We start from the raw sequence: 17,868 nt of genomic DNA on the forward strand, positions 1-17,868 counted from the left end.
AAAAATTGTTAGAGTCAATTTTTAGAAAGAAGTTGAGAATTATCTTTATTTTAGTCAGTATTTAAAATATTTTAATTTAGTCAGTATTTAAAATATTTTAAAATTTAGTAGACGTAAGCTATTGTATATAGGATGGATAAACAACAAGGTCCCTGTATATCACAGAGAACTATATTCAGTATCCTATCATAAACCATAATGGAAAAGAATATTAAAAAAAAAAGAATGTATATATATGTATAGCTGAACCACTTTGCTTTACAGCAGTAATTAACACAACATTGCAAATCAACTATACTTCAATAAAAAAAATTTTTTTGAAAACTTAATATGACCTCTGATTTAGTTCTGCCTTTTACCATCTATGGGTCTTTCAGAAAATCATGTAAACTCTGGGCTTCACTTATCCATGTGTAAAATCACAGGGTTTTCCAAGTTTTTCCTTATTATCTAGAAGCTTAATACTAAGTAGTCTTAGACTAGATTAAGAAACAAGTCAAATCGACTTCATTATTGCCCTTTACTAGGTTAAAATGTATTCATTTTTTACTAGGGTAAATTTATAATTAAATGCATAATTGTTTGGTTAATAAAGCCTAGATTTAGAAAATTTCTGGTAGAAAGTCAACATTACACTTTCAGAAAAATTTTTGGACCTAATGAGAAATGTGCTTTTGTTCAAACTGTGTTCAGATGAAGAACTAAACAAAACTTTCATTTTATTAATAAATCAAGTATAATCCATGATACGATCATTAGATATTATAACTAATCACATAAATTATAAAATAAATTATTATTTTGTATCTTAATGTAGGTGAAGAGAACTGGTCTTGTGGTGGTGAAAAACATGAAAATTGTTGGTCTCCACTGTTCAAGTGAAGATTTACATGCTGGGAAAATCGCTCTGATAAAACATGGGTCAAAGTTGAAAAACTGTGATCTTTATTTTTCCAGAAAACCATGTTCTGCTTGTTTGAAAATGATTGTAAATGGTAAGTGCAGATAAGGCTTTGTTGGAGATTAATAGCATTTATCTGAGAACAAATCAAGTGGGAACAAATTGCCTAAATACCACAGAGATAATTTAGAAATATAAATATATATCTGAAGACAGTTTGATGTACTGTAAGAAGAAGAGTTGGAAAACGTGGATTCTGGTCTCAGCTCTGTCACTAACTAGTTAGATGACCCTCAGTGTATTGGTAGATTTAATACTAGCTGCTATAACAAATAAGCATCAACATTTCAGTGGCTTAATACACTAGACACTTATCACCCATGTAATAGTCCAATGCAAGTGTTGCTGAACAGCAGACAGCTATTCTCCATGTGGTTGATCCGTGGGCCTAGGCATCTTCTGTCTTGTTGCTACTGTCATCCTTCTGGCCTCCTCTGCATCTAGAGACAGAGTAGAGAAGGCATACCTGCTTCTTAAAAACCCTGGCCTGGAAGTCACAGACATCATTTTTGTTCACATCCATTGTGGGAACTGTAGTTTCTGGCTGGGCAGCTGCCTCCCAATGACTACTCTACCCTTTGGAAGGAGGAGAACAAAGTATTAACATATAGCTATTTATCTCTGCCACTCTGGGCTACTCACTAATCCTCTTTGTGCTTAGATTCTATTTTGCACCCAGGTAAGTATTCAGACCACTTTCCTATTTAAAAAACAGTATATCTTTTACATAGGCACTGTGATAATTGTGATTTATAATATGAATTATATACTTAGTCTTCATTCCATTCTGGACACAGAGCAACTAAAATCTTTTGAATTTCCTGAGTGTTAAAGAATGAGAAAGGTGTCTTTTGTTATTCATAACAAGTCCCTTTCCACCATTACTGAGTTTATGTTAATGAGGTAACTTTTGGGAATTCCCTATGGATGGGGCCTGGTTGCCAGGGGAATCAGCCAGGTGACTAGAGGGTTGGAACTTGCAGCCTCACCCCCGCCAGACCTCTGGGGAGGAGAGGCGGGCTAGAGTTTGAGTTCAAACACCAATGGCCAGTGACCTAATCAATCATGCCTATGTAATGAAGCTTCCTTAAAACCCAGAAGGACAGGGTTCAGAGAGCTTCTGGGGAAAAAAAAGGCTAATGTAGTTCCTAATCCTTTCCCTCAAGCTGTTATTTGGGGGCAAAAACCAATTTAATGTAACACATCATGTAATACCAAATGAGTAATAACAGCTGTAAATGATATATGAGCTCAGAGGAGAGACAGTGATCCCTGCAGGCTGGCATGTTATAAATAGCTGGGGCTTAAGCTGGACCTTCATGGGTCAGATGTAGAGGAGGAGGAACACATTCCTGGTCAGGAGGACAATGCATGCGGGGTCATCAAGTTGTGAGAAGCAGGGTTCTGGGGGTCAGTGTTCGGAGTGGAAAATTATTCTTGAAGAGAATAGTGGCAGAAGGATTATAATGATAGGTTGGGGCCTTAATGGAGAACTTTGAAAAACTGTCTGGCCTTTGGGCTTTATCTTATAGAACAGAGTTGCTAAACTTGCTTTGAGGAAGAGCGGTTTTTGTTTATATCAAAGTCTTAAGAGTAAGGATCAGATCGGTGATCAGGGCAGTTCCCTTAAGCTACAAGTGGAAGCACTTCCAGAAGAAATGGTCATGTGGCTAGAACCTCCTGGCCTGCATCGAGTATTTCAAGCTGGTAGGTAGGCATCTATGATAAGTTATTAGATTCTGTAGTCTTTCCCCTGCAATTATGAATAGAGAAGGTAAGTGTGATAGTGGTGGTGGCATTTTTTTTTCCTTTTCCCATTGAAGAGTTTTGAGCAGGATGTAACATGATTAAGATTATTATTTGTTGTTGTTATTGAATTAGAACATGGAAAGATAAAGAGGTTGAGAGCTTGATCAGTAGACTGTTGCATTAGATAAGGTGTAAAATAGGGTTCAGGTGGCGGCATTGATCTAGAAAGGAAAGAATGTGAAAGAACCAGACATTTGTCGACTCATCTCTTCTAGAGTCAAGAGAGAAGAATGAATAAAAGTCGTGTTTTGCGCTGAGTTGACTACACTCAAAGCACTCTTAATAGCCTCAGAGCCAAGAATTAGAAAAATGTTGGAGTACGAGTAATTCACCATTGCTTGTGTCTTTGAGTTCAGACACTTAAACCTGGCAAGAGAGATAATGCAATGTGGAAAATCAGGAAGGACATGCAATGGAAATGCTTTTATGCTGGTATTAGAGCCATATATAAATAAAATTGCTATGTTTGATTAGGCTTATATGTTATTTACTTATCTTGGAAAGGGGCATGGTTTAACCCCATGCTCTAGCTAACTTATTTCAGTTATAATTACTGTTACCTCAGTTACAAAGCAAACATTTCTAAAGCATAGTGGTTCTCAAAGTGTGGTCTGTGACCTCCTCACGGTCCACAAGGTCAAAACTATTTTCATAATAACACTGCATTTATGCTAATAGTACTAAAAAAATGTTGAGTAAAACTACTGTTGCAGTTGTATGAATCAAGGCAATAGTAGTCATTGTACTCTTACATAGCCACCTATTTGGAGTTAAAAAAAAAAAAAAGGTGGAGGGTGTGGGGTTTCATGTAAGAATGTCATTGATGAAACAGTAAAAAAAAAAAAAAAAAAAAAAAAAAATCAATTTTATTAAACCCAACCCTTAGTACGCATCTTTTTAAGATTCTGTATGAGAAAATAGGAGGTGGACATAAAGCACTTTTGCTATAAACCTAAGTATGAAGTTTGCCTTAAGGAAAACCGCTTATGCAATTGTTTGAGTCACAAACTGAATTATCCAATTTTTTTCATGGAACACCATGAACTAACAAACCATAGTTACTTAGACTTGGCTATTTGGCAGACATTTTCTCAAAAATGAATGAAGTGAAACCGTCACTTCCAAGAAAACAAATGACAGCATTTATTGCCACTGATAAAATTTGAGCCTTCAAGTGAAAATTAGAATTTTGAAAAACTCCTGTCTACCATCATCATAAGCTTACAGCTTCCCACTGCTTAAAGACTCTTCTGATGAGATTGGTGGTTATATTAATGAATGAGTTTTTTGGGTTTTTTTAAGTATTGTGAAATCAGTAAACTCTTGTTTTCCAAATGACCAGTGCATGATGCTAGAAAATCATGTGTGAGTGAAAGAGCCATTCTAAGTGTAAGATAGACCAGTGGACTTTAACATAACAGTACAAAAAGTTTGTTGTGTGATTTCAGATTCCACACTGTAACTCACCTCTAAGAAACTATCCCATCTCAAAATTTTATGTAGTGTGAAAGAATATTCATAATTATTTGAAATGGCTGTTAAAATACTCCTTTTTAAACTGCATATCATGTGAGGCCGGACACTTTTTATATACTTCAATGAAAAGCTAAGGCAAGAGGTTGAAAGCAGAAGCAGATATGAGAACCCAACTATCTTCTATTCAGCTGGATAATAAAGAGATTTGTATAAACTTGAATGCCGTTCTCAACTAGTTTTTGTTGTTGTTTTGGAAAATAGTTATTTTTTATTGAACTATGTTATTTATATTAATTTATGATAGGTTCTTATTGCTATTTTTTAATGAATTAATTAATATTTTAAAATTTTGTTTAAATTTTCTAATGCAGTAAATATCAGTAGATATAGTCCACATAAAAAAAACCCTTTGGGGTCCTCATTGATTTTTAAGAGTGTAACAGAGTCTGAGACCAAAAAATTTGAGAACCTTTGCTGTAGCTTCTGCTACTAGTACATGAAAATACGTTTAAACATTGGTCATCCCCTCTTCTTGAATCAAGATTACTAGAAGCAACCAGAATGCTTAGATGAAAGATTGATCATTACTGCTGGTTAGGAAATGAATTATGAGAACTTCAACAGAGGGAAAAAGAAACAGCCAGAGGAAACATTCTGATAGCTTTGAGGCCTTCAAAATTACTTTACAGCCCAAGGCACAGTAACGGTCAGTAGTAGCAGGGAGTAGATAGGAATGTGTGTTTGTTTAACTCGAATTTTTTAGTTCATCAATTTCTTTGAATGCAGAAAACGTGTGGGCCATCTGCCTGTTCACTTCTGGGCACAATCATCAAAAACGTAAATGCCTCTCCTAGCGGAAGTTACATCAGACACTAGCAAAGGGGTTTCTTTGTTGTAAAATAGTAACTAATTGATGAACACTTATGTGCTTAGTTCTGTATAAGGCATCTCATTGTTCATTCTCAAACACAAATTAAAAACTTTTTTCATATTTGTTATACAGTTTTGTTTTCTTTTGTAAATTGTTCATATATTTTGTCTCTCTTGGAGGCTTTATTGTTGTTGTCAATTCACATGTGCTTTTAGTGAATTAAAATCTCTGTATATCAAGGATTACTAACCTTTTCTCTGTTACATTGATTGAAAAATGTTCCTTCTAGTTTGTTGTTTTGTCTTCAATTTTGTGGACTTAAAAACAATTAATATTGCTTCCTCTCCCCCCGCTTCCCTGCTGCCCTCACATTACAAATTCTTTGTGGACGTTTTGGATAACTGCATATTTTATTATGAGGGAGACTGTAATGTGTTCAACCATTCCTCTATTTTGGCCATTTAGATTTTTTCTACGTTTTTACTGTTTTAAACAATGCTGCACTAAACATATGCATGCATGAATTTTCTTTTGTCTTTATTTCAAATATTTTCTTAGAAGAGCTTCCCAGAGGAAGAGTTTAGAGTACAGGTACATTTTTCATGTGTGGATGAATTGTTTATTTCAGGTACAGAACTCTAGCCAGTATCAGTTATGTTACGATATTTCTAAAAGCCGCCATTTGATTACTTGGAGGACTCTGGTATATAGTCCTAACTCTGGGCTTTGGGACCACACTTAGCAAAGGTAGTGATTCCACAGATACCTTCCATGGGTTTTGTTGTCAGCAAACTTTTCCTATAAAGGGCCAGATAGTAAGTAATTTAGGCTTTGCAAGCCGTAGGGTATCCATAGCTATTCAGCTCTCAACTCAGCTACTCCATTGTAGTACAGAAACAGCCAGAGACAATGTCAAAGATTAGGTTTGTCTGTGTTTCCACAAATCTTTATAGGCACTGCAATTTGGATTTTATATGATTATCATGTCACAAAATAGTTTTCTTTTGATTTTCCAACTATTTAAAACTGCGAAATCCATTGTTGACCTGCAAGCTGTATAAAAATAGGCAACAGGACAGATTTGGCCTGTGGCCGTAGTTTGCCAGCACTTGGGCTATATTATTGGTGACTTGGTGATAGACTTTTATTATATTGGGACCTTTGGACCTACTGCAGTGATACGGTGGATTTATTAAGAAAACCCTTACTTTCAGCATGCATCTGATAACTACCTTTCATATTTTGTATTTCAGCTGGAGTTAACCGAATTTCATATTGGCCTGCTGATCCAGAAATAAGCTTGCTTACTGAGGCTTCTAGTTCTGAAGATGCAAAGTTAGATGCCAAAGCAGTGGAAAGACTGAAGTCAAACAGTCGGGCCCATGTGTGTGTCTTACTTCAGCCTTTGGTGTGTTATATGGTGCAGTTTGTAGAGGAGACCTCTTACAAATGTGACTTTATTCAAAAAATTTCAAAAACATTGCCGGACACTAACATTGACTTTTATTCTGAATGTAAACAAGAAAGAATAAAAGAATATGAAAAGATATTTTTGGTTTCCAGAGAAGAAATGCATAAGCAAATACTGATGACTATAGGTTTGGAGAACCTGTGTGAAAATCCGTACTTTAGCAATCTAAGGCAAAACATGAAAGACCTTATCCTACTTTTGGCCACAGTAGCTTCCAGTGTGCCCAACTTTAAACACTACGGATTTTATTGTAGCAATACCGAACAGATTAATGAAATTCACAATCAGAGTTTGCCGCAAGAAATTGCAAGGCACTGCATGATTCAGGCCAGGTTATTGGCATGTCGAACTGGTGAGTTATATGCTTAGTTCATAAATCGGGGCTGCTTGGGTCGTATTTGTCTCAGAAGTAAAGTGGTGTTCATTTCATCTATGGTAGCATTTATTGACTCTTAGATACTATGGTTTTGTTGGTCATACAAATAAAGATAAGTTAGTGAGACCCTTGAGTAGACAACTCTTAGAGTAGTTTTAGGATTTCTTGTGGCCTATATCGGGTGCTACATTTATAAATCAGGATCTGATTAGGCCCTTTCTGCTTCTTGCTTTTATCATTTCACAGTTGAATGAGCCCTCCACTAGAGATAGGACAAAAAGAGAGGGGAGAGAGAACCAGAATTATTCATTTTTTTCTTAACTCTTCAATATTCTGTAGGTATTCAGTATTTAGTAAAAACTTAAAAAATCTTTAAAAATATGAATTCAAAATAATGAATAGAATCAAAGTAAAGGAATTTTGTCATATTCTTCCAATTTCTGGTATGTCTTCAATCAGCAAGTAGAAAAATCAAACATTTTTACTTTATTATATTAAGTTGTACCTGAGTAAGTATGTGAAAAAGGAAAATATTACTTGGGAATTTTCTCTATCATGATAGAAGGTGGTATCTGTATTTCCAATTATAGAACAGTGCTTTTACATCTCAGCAGACATAACATTTTTCAAAGTAGAATCATGATCACTTTTTAACATGCAACTTTGAAATAAGGAAAAGAAAATGCAGGCAGGAGGAGCAATAGAGTAAGATTTGGTGAGTAGGCTATAGTAGGAATTTTTAAACTTATCCCAAGAAAGAAGGAGAAGAGAGAAAATCTTCAGAAAAAGTCCATACAAATGCCACTGGTCTGCAGTATATACTCAACAAAGACCACAGGTTGAAGTAATTTCAGTAAAATGGAGGTTTTCAAATGGCAGCATGTTAGAATCACCCTAGAAACTTGTATTAAAAGTACGAATGCTGGGCTTCCCTGGTGGCGCAGTGGTTGAGAATCTGCCTGCCAATGCAGGGGACAAGGGTTCGAGCCCTGGTCTGGGAAGATCCCACATGCCGCGGAGCAACTAGGCCCGTGAGCCACAACTACTGAGCCTGCGCGTCTGGAGCCTGTGCTCCGCAACAAGAGAGGCTGCGATAGTGAGAGGCCCGCGCACCGCGATGAAGAGTGGCTCCCGCTTGCCACAACTAGAGAAAGCCCTCGCACAGAAACGAAGACCCAACACAGCCAAAAATAAATAAATAAATAATTCTTTAAAAAAAAAAAAAAAAAGTACGAATGCTCAAATTCTAACCCAGACCTACTAAACCTGGTCCCTAAGGGTATGTCCTAGGCCTGTGAATTTTTAAATTTCTGTAAGGGATTCCAACATTCAGCAGGGTTAATAATCACTTGATTCTTATTAAAGAATTTGATTCTGCTATAGGCACAAACTACATGATGCCCAACAACTGAATTATGTAAAGGTCTGACTTAATGTTATTATCTTGTATCGTGGGCTATATGTTAGTCTCTGCCAACTCCAGCTTTATAAAGAATTTTTCTCCAAACCATTCTGGAAGGACAGAAACATAAATGGAAACAGCTGTCACAGCTATACTTCACTAATTCTCATTTGCTAATTAGAATTCAGCAGATTCCAGAGTGAGCGTAAGACGGGAGGTGTGAGTCTGTTGTTTTTTTACTTGATCTCAGGAGCTCCTCTCATAATACCTAATAATACCATGTATGACTCCACTGTTTAAAGATGCAGTAATGTATAGATATAAATTTGCATATATATTCTTTATTAGATACTCTACTAGTAAAGTTATAGTATTGTAAATTTATCTGCTGTTACTGTGCAGAGTTTTGTACTTATGCACTTGATGGGCGATTTAAAAGGTTTTTCAAGGTTAATTTTTTGTCTATGTATGACTTTCTTGCCTGGAACCCAAATCCTGAATAGAATGCAACTCTTTGTCATGTGCTCCTTTCCACTGTGAGCTCTTCCAGGGGAGAGACCATGTCCTCATCATTGTTTTTTCCTTAGCACAAAAGAAATATTTTTATATACAAAGATAAATGGTCCACAGTCCCCTACCCGAAGCTCTTGAAGCCAGATGAAAAGGAATTCAGAATTTTTCAGATTTTAGAAAAATAATATGTACGTGCTATATGTATGTGTGTCAAGCTGTTTTAAAAACCTTGATATAAGGGATTGCAGATAAGGAATTCTGGACTGATACTCCTCATTGATGATAATAATAAATAACAATTTATTGAGCACCTACTATGTGTCAGGCACAGAGCTAGGTGATTTATATATGTACCTCACTTAACATTGAGGACAATCCAGCAAGGTAGATATCCCCTTGACTTAGTGTGTTTCTGATTACTCAAACTTTAAATTTTACACTGTTCAGCTCACATAACTTTGTTTCACTCTAATAGGTGAAGAAATCATTCCGTTAAACCATTTCATTTAAAAATATACATATGATTAAAAAGAATGCCAAAACTTCTAACAGAGTTCTAAAACTAATTGAAAGTAGGTAATTAATAATTGATTTTTGAATGATGAGTAAATAGGGTCCACAGAGGTGTCATTAAAAGTATGTTTCTAAGCTACTTTGAGGGTAGAAAAAAAGTGACAAAATTTGTTTAGACTCTAGGGGAAAAAACAGAGATAGGAGGGCATCACATCTTACCTACCTGGTTTAAGCGTGAGTTTTGATTTCTTTTTATGTCCTGTTTCCCATTAGACTAGGCGTTTTCCAAAGCTGACGATTATGCCTTCCTTCTGAACCACAACGCTGATGATGAAAGTAGGTTGGAGTAGCCAAGCAAGTTAACTGTTTCAAATCATAACTCAGCAGTTCTCAACTTTTAGTTGCCTACGAATCAGAGGTGATGCTCAGGAGAAGTACAGATTCCTGAGTCTGCCACCTCCTGTGGAGAGGTTGATTCATGGAATTTCCATGGGAGCCAAGAGTCTGCCTTTGTAACAAGCGTCCAGTCATCCTGATGCAGTTGGTTTGTGAACCACACTTGGACAAACCCTGACATGACCACAGTATTGGGAGCTAAAATAACCATGCCCGTGTTCCAGAACCATAGGATAAAGAGTCCTCTGACTTTCAGTGACCAAAGAGTCTCAGGAATTTGGCTCAGTGATTTTAAGTTGACCTTTCCTTCAAGGGTATACAGAGAAAATCCTGTGAATGACCAGATCCTGGGGAACAATTTACAGACATGAAAATTTTTTGAGAAACTTTACATAAAAATTAGTGATGTGAAAAGATTTTTGAGAAATTACCTCATCTGTCATCCAACCTTGGGGGCTGGGTGAAATCTACTTATTGTATATGGATGAAATTTTATTCTGATTTCAAAAGACATGTAGTAAAGAATATTTTCTTGGTGAAACTAACCTTAGCTAAGCAATAGAGCTTTATTTATTTTTGGCTGTGTTGGGTCTTTGTTGCTGCGCGCAGGCTTTCTCTAGTTGCGGTGAGTGGGGTTACTCTTCGTTGCGGTGCGCAGGCTTCTCATGGCGGTGGCTTCTCTTGTTGCGGAGCACGGGCTCTAGGTGTGCAGGCTTCAGTAGTTGTGGCATGTGGGCTCAGTATTTGTGGCGCATGGGTTTAGTTGCTCTGCGCCATGTGGGATCTTCCCAGACCAGGGCTCGAACCCCTATCCCCTGCATTGGCAGGTAGATTCTTAACCACTGTGCCACCAAGGAAGTCCCTAAGCTTAGTTTAAAAAAATCACATTTTTTTTCCTCCTGACAAGATTTAGGCTGTCCCTAGGCTGAAACAGAAAAAGTGGCTCCTGGACTAAAAAATAATAATATGAAAAATACTTAGTGTCAATGGTAGGAAAAGTAGACTCTTGATATGAAGAGTTTCTATTTGAGTTTTTCATTTTCTGTTTCAGATTTATGCATGTATTAAGTACAATTTTACTTAAAGGTTTTCATTTATAATATAAACGAAATATAATCTTAGGTTTTTAACGTCTATACTACTTACCTTAGAAATGAGCATAAAGCCATAATTATATTCTTTTCCCTTCATGCTATATTCTGACAATCTTGGAAGGAACAAAACTTTGTTTACCCCAAAATTCCTTTCCTGACGGTCTCCACTCTATAAAGTATGTTTCTCCCATACACTGTTCCTCAGCATCCTGCTCCTTTCCTTCATAGCCCAGCACAGCACCTAGGTTCTTAGATGTTTCCTGTTACCATCTTCCTTCTCCATCGGACCATAAGCTCCGTGAGTATAGGCACTCAGGTATTCAGTAAAGTGGAACCTTTGTTACAAAATTCTTCACATCGGAGGGAGGCAAGCCGGTTGGGTGTGGAGGGCTAAATTTTAGTCACTTAATTTCTTTGCCTGTTTTCTCATCTAGAAAAGGAAATTTTGTCTGCTTTACCTTTAGGATAAAAATGAGATAATGGATAACAAGTGCTTAAAATAAATTATAAAAATGCTTTGTGGTATAATTTTGAAAACCCAAGCTTGCTTGACCTGAAGATGGGGAATTTCATTATAGTATCATAACTTTCTTAAAAAATTAACTTTATCAGGCATCCTAGTTTTTCATGCATAGGTAGAATAATGTTTCTTTGTACTTGTACTAGAAAAGTATTTAAATATGTTATTATTGGAAGGATTAACTTTTAGGAAATTGTGGGGTGAAGCCACAGTTTCGTTTAATCCTCATCAATATGAAAATGCCTGAGGGCAAGTTCACAGATAATTTTCACTTTCTCTGTGTAAATGTACCTACTTAACTATATTGGTCTCTTATTAAGATTTTGATAAATACTATGGTTTTTATAATTTGTGTATAATTGTCTTAGAAATTTTAAACTCACCCTTAGTAGTAGTACAAAGAAAAAGTCAGTTCTTAATATGTAGAATTTCTATTTTGGTTTTGTATTTTCTGTTTAAGGTTAATAGTTTTAAGAAATACAGCCTTTCTTGTTGAAAAGTAAATAGGTTGGTTCTGCAGGGAAATTATAATCTTATATTTGTGACTTCTGCCACTTGATTTAGAAATGGGCATCATGTCACTAACTTGGCATTCTTTTCCCCTCAAAGTAAACTGTGAAGGTCAGGGAAAGGACATCATTTTGTTTAAATCAAAATTCCTTTCATGTACCTTCCAGCAAAAAAAAAAAAAGGTATATATATGAAAGCCCATAAAGATTTGTTTATGTTTGTATTATGAGTTTGAACTTTTTTCATAGCAAGAACACTTTTATGAAATGTATTTTCCATGATTAGAGTGCAAAAAATGCTAGGAGAAGACAGATTTGATTGTTGTGAATGGTTATTACACTAAATCCATTAGTTCAGAAACTTCTTTCTTAATTGATTTTATCGTCTATTAGAAATAGTCATTTAAAAACTGACTTGTTGGTGGAAATTCAATAAAGTTACACTCAGTTCTGGTTATAGCTTTGAAGTCACCTGAGTGCGGGCACTGCCATTGTGTTACCTCTGCACATAGATCATGTGAGATTGGGTTGGTAGTGACACTGTCTATAAGTTAGTTCGTACCTAGCTCCCATATATTCTATGCTTGACAATATTTGCTTTGACAATATTTGCTTGACAATTTGATTTTTATCAAAAGTATTTTCATACTTTTTCCATAATTAGTGAGGTTGTCAAGGATTGCTGCTACATTTATGAAGTATATTTCAATAAATACATGTTTATTATTTTTGGAAAAAATGTATTTCTGAAACTAACAAATCATTGATTTTTACTGAGTTACATGCCATGTATCTTTCAGAGGATCATAAAATAGGAGTTGGAGCAGTCATCTGGGCAGAAGGAAAATCTGTAAGTAGGAAAATAATTCTTTATAAACATTTAAACTTGATTTTGTTTAAACATATTTTGATCTTAAGCACATGACATTTTGTTGACCCCTGGGGATTAATATTTCTTATTGGTGTATTTATTAAGTTTTATAAACATTTGCATATTCTCTCAACAGTTTTTTATATAGATTTATTCATTTAGTGAACATTTATTAAACACCTTCCACAGGGTGGGCTCTGTGCCACAGTGAACAATGGGGAGTTAAGGACCACATGGTCCACCCTTCATAGCCTTATATAGTCTAGTGATGGAGACAGAGGTGAAAAAGAGACTGGTATATAACTGTAATCATAACCTGATACCTTGAGAGCACAGAGGAGGCACCTTTACTCCGCTTGGAGAAATGAGTAAAATACTCTTAGGGGAGGTCAGGTGCTATTAGTCTTGAAGAATGAGTAGGAGTTCATCAGGCAGAGCAAGTTAGTGGGACTAGAAGAAGGGTAACATGCAGAGGTAGGGCGTGAGAATGGGGGGAAATGCAAGTGATTTGGCACGTTGAAGTCCAGGGTCCTGTGTCTAGCACAGTAGCAAAAAATTGGGCTGCACCATGAAGAAGTGTATACCATGTAGAGAGTTTAGACTTTATCCATCAGACAGTGGGATACGCTAGCACAGTGCTAACCAACAGAAATAAAAGGCAAGCCACATACGTGATTTAAATTTTTTTAGGAGCCACATTAAAAAAATAAAAAGAAACAGGTGAATTGATTTTATGAATATATTTTACTTGGGACTTCCCTGGCGGGCCAGTGGTGAAGACTCCGTGCTTCCACTGCAGGGGGCACGGGTTCTTAGTTGGGGAACTAAGGTCCCACGGGCCACGCAGCGCGGCCAAAAAATATACATATATATATTTTACTTAATCATCTGTCCAGAAATATTATCATTTCAACATGTAACCAATATAAAAATATTGGTTAATGTTTTTAATAAAATATTTTGCATCTGGGGGGAGTATAGAGTCTTCACAATCCTGTATGTATTTTATACTTACAGCACCTCTCAGTTTGCACTGACCACATGGGGCTACTGGCTACTATATTGGACAGAGCAATCCAAGAATATTTTAAGTGGGAAAATGATTTGATTAGATTTGCATGTAAAAAATGAAGTGAGGCTAGACAGGAAATAGGGAGATTAATAAAAAGAGATGATGAGGACTTGGAATTATGTGGATGGGTTGGGAGGGCATGGAACCACGAGATACTTCGTAACTATGAGGATGACTAAAAGATGAGTAGGGGGGCCTAAGTGTCCTTCAACAGACTTTATAGCAAGTAATTTGACTATTTGGCTGGATATGTCATGAGCCCCTCAAGTTCAACCTAGCCAATACATTCAGTATCTTCCCTGCTAACCTATTCCTTCACTAGTGGTCACCATCCCATTCCCCATTCCACTCAAACAATCAATCACCAAATGCTGTGAATTCCACCTTCAAACTATCTCTTGACTCTTATTTCTTCCCAAATTGTTAGCACCTATTAGAATAGGTTCCTCTGCCAGAAACTCCCATAGTATTCTGTACAACTCAGTGGTGACGCTCATCACAGTTAAATTTACATGTCCAGTTTCTTATCGTCTCCAGATCAGAAGGTTCCTGAGGGCTGGGATTCTCTGTCACATTTACCAATGTATTCCCAGAACCTAGCACAGGGCCTGGCCTATGGATCCCTTGGATTTATATAAATGCTCAGCAGCCTTTTGGCTTAACACCTGATTCTCAACTACTTTATGGAGAATTTAGGTTTCCAGTTATATTATCTAGAGTGTAGGCAGCATGGTAAAGTGGAAGGACATGGGTTTGGAGTCAAGCAACCCATCCTTGAATTCTGGCTATGTTGCTTACCAGCTTTGTGACTTTGGACAAGTTATTTAATCTCTCTTGGCCTCAGTTTCCTTATCTATACAATGGGAATAGTAATAGTACTACTGTCTAGGATGTTGTGAGGATTAATTAAATGAAATAACACATATAAAAGTGAGCATGATGTTTAACCTTTAGTGAATGCTCAAGGATAATTTATTATTAATGAGATAATATTTTATTTGTAAGCTTCTGTCAGCTCATCATAACAATGATTTTTATCAAGCTGCTATAGTAGAGTCTGTTGAAACTATCACGTGAGTAACTATGTATAATATATTGAAATTTAATGAGGTTTATAGCATATTCCAAACTATTATAAACAGTTCTGATTTATAAAATATTTTACTTTTATAGTTGATAAAACATTCATATTGACACCTAATATGCTACTGACCAGGAGAAATAAAAAAGCCACTTAAGTAGGAAGTTCTATTACATACACACACACACACACACACACACACACACACACACACAAACACAGTAGAGGCTCAGTAAACATGAAAATTAAAGGAAAGTGCATTATTTATTTTCCAGTTATATACACTAGCACATTTTTAGCCCAAAACAGAAATTGTCTGTTCAAAATATTTTTAGGATTTCTGGCTTGCTAACCAGTAGTAGCACAGCACAGAGCATATAAGAAATTAACAATAATTTATTGAGTACCTGCTGTGTATGGAACACTGTAATCGGTCTACGTTAAGGGGTAGAAAGGAGGTATAAAACATGGTTTCTGTTCTCTAGGATCTTATAACCTATTCAGGGAGAGGTGTCTGAATCAAGTGAAGCAGTTTGTGAATTAAGCTAGTACTTAATTAACTGCTAAAACAAAGGACTGCCTTGAGATTATATACTAGAGATGATCAGGCTGCTTGAAGTTTAACTTTGACAAGACCACACTGTGGAAGGAAAATCTAATATTGTATTTTTCTGATGGCTCAGTTTATCATGGAAAAGTGAATTCATTATAAGAAGTATGATACTAGGCTTTAAAGATACAATGTAAGATGCCTTTTCAGAATGTTGAAAACAGCTTTGTTGGTTTGCTTACTTTTCATAGAGAAGTTGTGATGGAACAGGAGCAATGTACTTCATAGGATGTGGTTATAATGCTTTTCCTGTTGGATCTGAGTATGCTGACTTCCCGCACATGGATGACAAACAGAAAGACAGAGAAATAAGGAAATTCAGATACATTGTACATGCAGAACAGAATGCCTTGACATTTAGGTATGAAATTTGTTTGCATGTATTTTCTATAAAATGTAGCAAGGGTTAGTTAAAATTAGTTTTCTTTTAGCTGTAATTTATTGCCTTTTTAAAAAATTCCAAGAAATATTCTTTTCAGAAGTATAACTTTGGTCATACTTGGTCTTTGCTACCTGACCTGAGGCCATTGTCAGGGATCCTGCAGGCCTTCAAATTTATTGAGCAAGTCTTTTTTCCTTTCTTCCTTCTCTCTCCGGTATAAAACTGCTTGAAGTTTGTCCTTAGGGTCTTGCATATTTCTGCATTATATGATCAGCTTTGTTTTCTAAATGTAGAGCACATATATTTATATTTATGAATATATAGATTTTATTATGAACCAAATTGCTTTAACATAGTTTTTGTTAGAGATTATAACTGCCATTACCTCCTTCTAATGTTAATTTAGATCATTTCCACAAACATTTCTCAGCATTTACCATTAAGTGGGTGATCTTAGGGGATTTAAATCTGCATTAAGTCATGGTTTCTGTCCTTGAGGAGCTTATAACACAGTATGGGATATAAGACTGTATTCAACCTAACATGGTCAGTTGTGTGGGAAAGGCCAACACAAAGTGGGTGGAAATTCAGGGGCTGCTACGGATGGAGGGGGAGTGAGAGGGAAAGGCTTTGTGGAGAAACTGGCATTTGAGCTGTGCTTTAAAGGTTTGGTAGGATTATGGCCATTGGAGATGCTTACTTGAAGGGAAACCATTCTTGCTTCAGGCATAGCAGTGGGCTAGAAGTAGGAAAATGCTTGTGTGTTTAGGAACACAGATGTTCCACTTAGGCTGCACCATGGAGCACATGGGATCGGTTGGGACTGACAAGAGAGGACTTTGAGTTTAGACTTCATTTGGTAGGTAGTGGAGAAATTGAATGACATTGACAGAGCCACACTAATGATTACTTAGGTTGCAGGCATATTGTTTGAACAGACTAGATGCATACAATTCTGCTGCCCTAGTACAGGGGAACAGAATGAGAATCTGAACTAAGGACATGGATGCGGAAGGCTGGTGGTGGGGAATTAAGACTGAGAGCAGTGTAAACCATAGGACCCAGAAGTACAACTCCTGTATCCTCAGATGAAGCATTCCTTAGTCCTAAACTACCCCTGGCATGTAAAATTTCACCAAACTCCTCTGTTTTTTTTCCTTGTGCTCTTCATTACAGATTACTTGCTTCGTTTTGTCAAATCCAAATGCTTGTTAAATAAAATTATCCTGTGTTAGGGAAGGGAGTAAGGGAACTATAACTCAAAACAGAACTCTAATATTAATTTATCAATTTAGTAAGCATTTATTAAATATCTGTTAGTTACCAGATAAGAGGTAGACCTTTTGGCTACCATGATGACTTAATGTCTAATCACACATGGTACATTCTTAGGGAGGGTGTTAATTAGGTGTTAGCCCCTAATTCTGGCATTATAAAGAGTTTCTTACTTAGAAAGCATTGTTTTCTCTCTCTCTCTCTCTCTGTTTTCATTTCCTTTGTAATGTAATACTGAAAATCTTGCCACTGACTAATTCAGCAAGAATAAGGCTTGATCATTATTGTGTATAATGTTGTGAATCTGTTCCTAAAGCAGCTCAATTTTAATGTTTAAAGATTTTTCTAAAACATAACTTACCCTTTTAGAAACTATCTTCCTAATATTTTATATATATTTTTTGTAGGTGTCAAGAGATAAAACCAGAAGAAAGAAGTATGATTTTTGTGACAAAGTGCCCATGTGATGAATGTGTACCTTTAATTAAAGGTGCGGGCATAAAACAAATCTATGCAGGGGATGTAGATGTTGGAAAAAAGAAGGCAGACATCTCTTACGTGAGATTTGGGGAACTTGAAGGTGTTAGCAAATTTACAGTAAGTAGATACACATTTTTTCAAATATACTTTTTATTATATTGTTAGGTACTCTGCTACATATTTTAA

At 36.1% G+C, this 17,868-nt stretch overlaps 1 protein-coding gene across 2 annotated transcripts in view; it reads left to right on the forward strand.

Annotated features, from left to right (window-relative positions):
* The window catches only part of CDADC1 (cytidine and dCMP deaminase domain containing 1), a 41,563-nt gene that overhangs the window by 10,360 nt on the left and 13,335 nt on the right, over nucleotides 1-17,868 (forward strand). For both annotated transcript variants that reach the window (XM_061170842.1, XM_061170843.1), the window contains 5 exons: nucleotides 818-995; nucleotides 6,371-6,940; nucleotides 12,712-12,761; nucleotides 15,737-15,906; nucleotides 17,610-17,799. In XM_061170842.1, the coding sequence (XP_061026825.1) occupies nucleotides 818-995; nucleotides 6,371-6,940; nucleotides 12,712-12,761; nucleotides 15,737-15,906; nucleotides 17,610-17,799 (1,158 nt within the window). The remainder of the gene's footprint in view (nucleotides 1-817; nucleotides 996-6,370; nucleotides 6,941-12,711; nucleotides 12,762-15,736; nucleotides 15,907-17,609; nucleotides 17,800-17,868) is intronic.

This window comes from Eubalaena glacialis, chromosome 16 (genome assembly GCF_028564815.1).
Source record: "Eubalaena glacialis isolate mEubGla1 chromosome 16, mEubGla1.1.hap2.+ XY, whole genome shotgun sequence".
In the NCBI taxonomy this organism is placed as follows: domain Eukaryota; kingdom Metazoa; phylum Chordata; class Mammalia; order Artiodactyla; family Balaenidae; genus Eubalaena; species Eubalaena glacialis.